The following is an 8323-nucleotide window of genomic DNA, read 5'->3' as shown; positions in this document are numbered from 1 at the left end:
AATATTACAATATCATTGTTAAAATAGCATTGCTTTCTTTATTTATATTTCCTTGATATGTATTGCTTATTCTTCTATTTTTTATAACTTTCTTTAGCTCCATTTCTTAGAAACAACTTAAAACTGATTTTTTTATTAAGAACATTCAATAGTTTTAATAGTTTTTCCAGATGGTACAGCTCTCATCTTTCAATTATATTGACATACTAATTTTATATTATTTCATCATACCCCAAGTTTACTATATATTTTACTTTCTTTTTATTTTTCTTATTTTTTAATGTTTTATACACCTTTTAATTTCATTATTTTTAAAAAAATTAACCTCAAGTTCTGACTCATGTTGACCCACGTGTGTTAGAGTAGAATTGTGCTTCACAGGCGCTACAATGATTAAGTTTTTGGAAGAAGTTCATCAGGCCTTTCTTCTAAGTTACCTCTGGGTAGACTCAAACCTCCCAGCTTTTGGTTAGTGGTTAAGTTCATGAACCATTCATACCACCAGAGTGTGTTAGAATTAATTTCTTTAAATTTTATCACTACTTCTTGGTAATTTGAAATATCTACTGTGTTCCCCTTTCTATTACATATTACCTTCCAATTTGCAGTAATTACAAATGAACTTACATATATCCTACTTTCTCAAAATAGGATTTCATCTCTACCCTGACACATACTATCTTTATCTTTAGTTCTTCACTCCAAATAATACCTTTACAGTATATATCTTTCCTCCCTCCATTTTTACATATCTTAACAGCATTCTGTCCTTTCATTGTCAACCACTAAAGATAATGCCAGCTTATCTTTCTGACCCAAACCACTAAGCTGACTATTTCTATCTGAAGGAAAAAAGAAAATGACTAAATTTGAATTTGCTGTCTGGCCTACTCTTGTGAAGATACAGGAATCTCAGTGTTAAAATTCTGTGTGGCAGCACCCCTACTTTACATGTCCCTGAGTTCCCTCCTGCTTGATGAGTCCTCAAACTAACAGACGTGTTTTAACTCTTGAGTTCCCAACAGTATTTAACATTTCGAAGCTCTGTTTTTTTTCTTCAGTCTGACTGTATCACTTCTCAAATGTCTTATAAAATGGAATTTAAGTACCATTTTTAGTAAAGTCTCAAAATTTTATTTTTCCATTACAAATTGGACAAACACAATGTAAAAGTCCACTAATAACAACATATTCATAACCACAGTACACAATAAAATAATTTCACATCTCATGCATGCACTATATTATGCTAAATTCACTTTATTCTCTTGACTTGAAATGTTCTTCTAGGTTGTCTCTACAATTTTCATTCAAAAATACCTATTTCCAATGTCAGTTATAACAAATATCAAAGCTAAAATGTGTTTTTAGATATTCCATAAATTCCTACTGAAGTATTTGTCACATTATATTTTGTTTATATCTAGAATTTTATAAACAGTCTGCACATACAAGTGATGACTACGTAACTTAAGAGAAGAATCCATCTTTCACTTATGTTTGCATCTCTAGCACTTAGGAAAATTTTTGGTATGTGTTAGAGTCCAGTGAAGTTTGTTCACCTCTATAATTTTCTGTGACAAAAGCATCATTCACCAAAATTCTCCCTTATGTGGCTACAATAGATAGTATTTGTCAAAATCACGAGGAAACATTGCTTACAGTTTTCTGAATTTTAAACACATTAGAGATATCTGATAGAAAAGCGTTCCTTAATCCAGCAATTTCAATTAAAACTTGTTTGAATTGGAATCTACAATGCTCCAGAGAAAAGTACTGCCACTCAACCTCAACCATAAAAATTTTACAAGAATATGAGACTTATCAGAGGAGAATGTGCTGTCATTTACCATGCTCTTGTATTTGTAATCCTTCTGGGGAAATAATCCCAGTTTATACTGTGAATATATCTGGGATTTTATAAAGTTCTACATGAAATAGAGATGATTTTAAAAACTTTTGAATTACTTTTGTCTGTTATCTCATGACACAATATCTTATACATTACTATTTAAAGGTAACATTTTTTACATTGCATTACTACTTTTCAATGCCATTAAAATGATTGAAAGAAAATGTTTGTTTTGATCATCTGTCTTCACTCATTGGTGAGGAAAGGATTCCTGTCCTAGGGATATTGGGCAGGAGAAACACAGGACGATAAATACTGGACACATGAATTTGCAGCAGGTTGCTAGTCATATATACTGACAGCCCAGGAGAGAATGCCTGCCATGCTTGGCCACACAGGACTTGCACTCAGGAAGAGAGTGAACAAGAAGGACCTGGCAACACTTCACTCTGGTACACAGAAAGTCACCACGAATCACACCCGATGGCAAATAACAATACATATTTTATCCAAGCCCCCCATCTGTTGGACATAGAGTCACTGTGAGTCAGAACCAACTCAACAACACCGATCAGCAATAATAACAGTAATCTGCATAGAAGAAGTCTCTGGTTGGTATAAACAGTTAATACTTTCAGCTGTTAACCTAAAGGTTTGTGGTTTGATTACACCCAGAGATGCATCAGAAAGAAAGTCCTGATGATCTACTTCAATAAAACCAGCAATTGAAAACCCTACGAGCACAGTTCTATTCTGACACACATGTGATCACCATAAATTGGAATTAACTTGATGGCAGCTGGTTATTTATCATCATAATGTTTGTTGTTGTTGTTATGTGCCATCGTGTTGGACCTGACTCATAACGACTCCTCCTTGGGTTTCCAAGGCAGTATCACTATGGAAGTAGATTGTCCAGCCTTCCTTCTGAGGAGTGGCTGGTGGGTTTGAACTGCTAGCCTCTGGTTAGCAGTCAAGTGCCTTAGGCACTATGCCATCAAAGCTCCCTTAACAAACTCACTGCCGTGGAGTCACATCCAACTCATAGCAACCCCTCCTTGGGTTTCTGAGGCAGTATCACTACAGAAGTAGATCGCCCAAACTTCATTCCAAGGAGTGGCTGGTGGATTTGAACAGCCAGCCTTCTGGTTAGCAGTCAAATACCTTAGGCACTATGCTACCAAAGCTCCCAATAGATGGCTGGGTCTTCCTTGCGAGGAGCGGCTGGTGGGTTTGAACCATCATCCTTCTGGTTAGCAGTGGAACACATATTTGAAAAGAATTTCTATTAATCTCCTAGATTGCAGTATATCTGCCTACTTTGTTGTTGTTATGTGCCCTCAAGTCAGACCTAACTTACAGCACCCCCTTCTAGAGTTTCTGAGGCGGTATCACTACGGAAGTAGATTACCCAATCTTCCTTCCGAGGATTGGCTGGTGGGTTTGAACCACCAGCCTTCTGATTAGCAGTCAAGTGCCTTAGGCACTACGCTACCAGAGCTCCCATCTGCCAGCTTTAGAAGCCCTAATAATGAATAGTTAATTCTTCTGTCTCCCTTTGTCTTTTTTCTGCATCCCTCCCTGCCAACAAAATCTAATCACAGGAAGCATTCTGTGTGGGAAGCATCAACTCCAAATAATTACACCAATCCTACTTCTCCAATTAGAGCACCTCCTCCTTTCTGACTTGCTGGGTATTTCAGAGGCATCTCAGGAGGGCGAGTAGCTCATAAGTCCAAATGTTGCCAAGTCAGTTCCGACTCATGGGACCTCATGGGTTCATGAGCACAAACTATTTTTGTCATCCAACGACCAGAGTTCAGAAGACCAATTTTATCCAATTACAAATATGACCCAAGACTTTATTCATTTATTTTTCCTAATGACTATCTTTCTCATTAATCATTGACTAATATTTAGGAACTAGTCCTATCTTCCACTCACTTCAGTGCCCCAGAATAACAGTGGTAAATGTCCTCTTAGAAAAACTGTTCACTATTGAAATAATGGGATTGGTCTCATCCATGTTTAAGGTTTTATCTAAGAACTGTTATCCCTTAATAATATTGAGGCATATAATCACTATCCTTTTTTCTATTTTTCTACTAATTGCATGGCAATATCAATGAGTCCTCTGTCAATCATATTTAATTCCCTTATTCAAATCATGGAAACATCTGCAAAGGCCCCTAGCTATTCACAAAATTATTATCAAGTGATTGTAAGTTTATTTCATTGTTTTATAATTCAGAGAGGAATATAAGACTAGTTCTTGGCTTTTGTATAGCTCATGACATAATTTTGTGGCTATATTTTGCAGCAATGTGATGGAGAAGACCATGTTGGTCACCAGTTGTAAAGTGTATTCTCTGAAGTTCTTCTTTGATATCTTGCAGTCTATTCAGTTTTCCCATTTCTATCTTCAAGATGGATAGAAACTTCAGAAAAAGGAAAAAGGGAAGTTAATAGTGATGGAAAAATTACCTTGATTAAGGGTAGAGTTGCACAATCAATGATTGTAATTGCAGTCATTAAGTTGTACACCTGTAAAAAGTAAGTAACCAATGTCACTAAATTGTACCTGTAGAAAATGTTTATATATATATATATATATTTCTCTCATAAGAATCACCACCTTCTTTTTTCAGAAACAGTTTTTAAGAAAATTAAGGAGATAAGAAAACATTCGCTGCACAGAAGTGAGAGAAAGAGGCTGAGTACCACGTTTTAAGTACCATGGTGTAAGTACCCTTTTTGGGCTTATCACATTGCTTGAACAATTTGTCTCAGAAAGATCAGCACAAGATCAGTCCCCACGAGGCGGAGGTTAAAGATGTCCCAAATGTCCAAACTACCGTACCATGCCATCATTTCAGACATTAACTCCTCCTCCTCCTCCCAAAATTTCCCCCATCTTAGGGTTCTGTATTTCACTGTAATGCCTCACAGAACTCAGACACCCAAGGGTTTGTCTCATGTACTAGTGGTAGAGGCTGGCAGGCTGGCAAGTCCCAGGTCCATGAGTAGGTCTGGAGGATTCTCTCAATTCTTAGGGTTTAATGAACCTCGATCAGCAGATCAGATGACGGCTACTGTCCCAAATCCAGCGGTGAGATGAAGATGAGCCAAGACACAAAACTGGAGCAAGAGGAGGGCAAATCATTCCAGGAGATTTGTAGGTATACCCTCAAAGAAGGTAAGGGTGGTGATTTGAATTATACCCTCCAGCAAGGCAGGACTCACGATACATTCCACCTGTGTTGCCCCAACAGAAATAACCTAAGTGGATGGCTTTAACAATCAGCAGCTCAAGGCAAATCCCATCACAGAGTTGATTGCCAGTCATTATAGGGAACGACTACTACCAGCTGCCCAGCCAAGTTGATACCTGACCTTAACTACCACACCACCCCAAACAGGCATGGATAATAGGATTTACAGTAAGTACATCACAGAATGGAAGACAATGGCTAGAAGGGCCACATCAAGCAATTCATCGCACACATGTAATAATTTGAAGGTCTCAATGAAAAGAGAAAATTTTTCTTATAAAACTCATACAATTCTAGGTGTTGGGGTAATGCATACATGTGCTTCCTATTTTCAATCCAATCAGCAGTGGAAGACAATCAGAACCAAGGTCATTTGTCACCTTACTTGGATGGAGCAGAGGGTGCTGTGGAAAGCAAAATTAGCAGAGTTCTGGAAATAGTATATACCATGGGATTGGTTGTTTAATTGATTGTTTTTGCCTTTCTTTTTTAACCTTTTCCTTCTAAAGAAAGGTATTTTACTAGGAACCTGTGGGCATTTTTCAGAATCTTGTAGAAGAATACATCAAGAATAATGAAAAATTGTTAGTTATTTAATATTCATGCAAATTGGTTCTTCAGGCGAAGTAGTAGTCTGATAGGATGGTTCAAGAAACAAAGAGGTAAAAATAGGATTTATAAAAGAGAGGGAGAGAAAGCAATATTTCTGTTTGTACAAATCTGGACAACGTGAACAGCTGTCAGTTAACAGAGAAGTAAATCTGTTTCGTTTTGTCCTTGAGTAGCTAAGATAGGGTGATAAAGAAAACCATGATGGCTAAGCACTTAGCTGCTAACCAAAAGGTTGGTGGCCCAACCCACCAGCATCTTTGCAGAAGAAAAAAACCTGGTGATCTGCTCTGTAAAGATTATAGCCTTGGAAATGCTATGGTGCAGTTCTTCTCTGTCCTATAGGATTACTATGAGTCTATGCATATGACGACATCCTGAGAGTTTGGCAGTGTAACATAGGCAATAAGCTTTTTCTATGCCATGTCTTTGAGTCTCCTTGCATAAGCTGTTCATATTAGTTGGGCCAGATCTATACCATTCCTTTATTAGAATTTGTCTATATTACAACTTTGTTTTTTCTTTTAGCCACAAAATTTTACTGAACAGTGAAGCCCAGAAGAGACAATTTCTCTATTAAATCAAAGTAAAGAAAATGTTACAAAATTCTTGTTGTTGTTTGTTATGTGCTGTTCAGTCAGACCTGACTCATAGTGATCCCTCCTTGGGTTTCCGAGGCAGTATCACTACAGAAGTAGACTGCCTAAACTCTTTTCAAAAAGGAAATTTGTACAAAAGGAAAAGCACATAGGATTATTTTGTTATCCTTCCTCAAGATTTTGAGTGGAGACCTAAGGTCTAACAATTTATGAAATAAAATTTTTGTTATCCTTTCTCAAGATTTTGAGTGTTAGACCTAAGGTCTAACAATTTATGAAATAAAATTTCTGTTCATAGTATTGTGCTCTGCCCCCCACCAAAAAAAGGTAAATAAGACAGGAGAATTCTCCTGTCAATCTCCTCTCCTCTGTTGTTTCCACCAACCTTAAGAAATGGAGAAATGTTAAGAGTATTTAAGGCACTCATTGATCAGTGTTTTTAAAATAGCTTTCATTATAATTTTATGGATGCTTTTGGTAACCTTTGTAAAAATTAGAGACTTAATTAAAAATTCAAGCTAGAGAATACCAATATCATTGTGAATTCACTGAAACCTAACATGCAGGGCTATAACCACTTCTACTACCTTACATCACATCCATATCGCAAATACTTACCTTTTTCTTTAAATTGTCAAACTCCTGAATAGTTTCTGTCTTTCTGGGGTATTGGAATTTTAGGTCTGCAAGAGTAACTTCTTCAGACATTGTTGGATATGCAAAGTAAGCTCAACACATTGTAAAAAAAAAAAATAAAATAAGTAAAAGATGAAAGAGAAGTAACACAGAGTTGAATGTTAAACAGAATCTTCTATTTTAAGTCTAAATGCTTACATTGTTTGTTCAAATCCCTGTGCCAATTACCCACATGTCCATAAAAGATCTGAAACCCACCTGCAGCCTCAGACAAGAACAAATGAGCTGTTAAAAAAGTTGCAAAAGGGAAAACCTTCTTCCTCATATTGCTTCCCTATTCAGGTCACTGAGAGTATGAATTGACTTGATGGTAAGTAACACCACCCATAGAAATCACTCTTTGAAATTGTGTTTGGTTAATATTATCCATATCCTGTAAGAGGAACATAGACATGAATAGCTAGCATCACATAGTACAATTATACCATAGAATTTATTAGAGAAAAACTTTCAAGCAGAGAAATTGTGGAGAGGACACAATCCTTGAAGAACACTGATTATTCCCTAGCAGTGACCTGCCATAGATGTTTTGTATGTGTCACGGCTAGGATTCTAACTGAGAAGGGTTGCCTCAGCCTCAAAGCTGAACATGCACAGAGAGCATTCTCAGAGAAGAGAGAGTAAGTTCTGTCCCCAAACCCTGTTACAAAGGCAAGGTTAGCTTAAGAGGAACTATGAAATATCTAGTTTCTCTAAGTAAAATATATTAAGGGAACTGGGGCCCACAATCCACATCAGGGATTATACTGATTGCCAAATTGCATACCCAAGACCCTAGGAACAGTTTCTCAAACCAAGAAAGCTGAGATCAATCTTATTGTCTCTCTGAAGACTCACTAAACTTAGATCTTAACTAAACTACCAAAAAAGGGTAGGGAATGAGTCTCAGGGTCATGCAGATTTGTGCTTCATCACTTGGACTCAGAATTTTAGGCTAAAGGCTTGAGTGACACAAATATCAAATGACAGCTGAGGGTGTTAAAACAAAATTCATGGTAAGTCAATATGTTGTTGTTATTTGCCGTCGAGTCGGCCCCGACTCATAGCGACCCCTCCTTGGGTTGCAATATTAGAAATTGATTAAAGTTTATTTAATCATTATTTTTCAAATTATGTTAACATTTTGACTGTTGTTGTTGTTGTTATGTGCCATCGAGTCAGCCCTGACTCATAACGACCCCTCCTTGGGTTGCCAAGGCAGTATCACTACAGAAGTAGATTGCCCAGTCTTCCTTCTGAGGAGTGGCTGGTGGGTTTGAACTGCCAGCCTTCTGGTTAGCAGTCAAGTGCCTTAG

The 8323-nt window shown here is 37.1% G+C and overlaps 1 protein-coding gene across 1 annotated transcript in view; it reads right to left on the bottom strand.

Annotated features, from left to right (window-relative positions):
* Positions 1–4140: 4140 nt before the first annotated feature.
* LOC103193927 (C-type lectin domain family 12 member A-like) overlaps positions 4141–8323 on the bottom strand; it is a 50421-nt gene continuing 46238 nt past the window's right edge. Inside the window, exons 7-9 of the mRNA XM_007937229.2 lie at positions 6951–7060; positions 4337–4396; positions 4141–4290 (exon numbers count right to left, since the gene is read on the bottom strand). Coding sequence (XP_007935420.2) covers positions 4141–4290; positions 4337–4396; positions 6951–7060 — 320 coding nt within the window. The remainder of the gene's footprint in view (positions 4291–4336; positions 4397–6950; positions 7061–8323) is intronic.

Source organism: Orycteropus afer, unplaced genomic scaffold (assembly GCF_000298275.1).
Source record: "Orycteropus afer afer isolate SDZICR_OR568_19922 unplaced genomic scaffold, OryAfe1.0 scaffold00040, whole genome shotgun sequence".
Classification (NCBI taxonomy): Eukaryota; Metazoa; Chordata; class Mammalia; order Tubulidentata; family Orycteropodidae; genus Orycteropus; species Orycteropus afer.
This window is presented reverse-complemented; position numbering and strand designations above follow the sequence as displayed.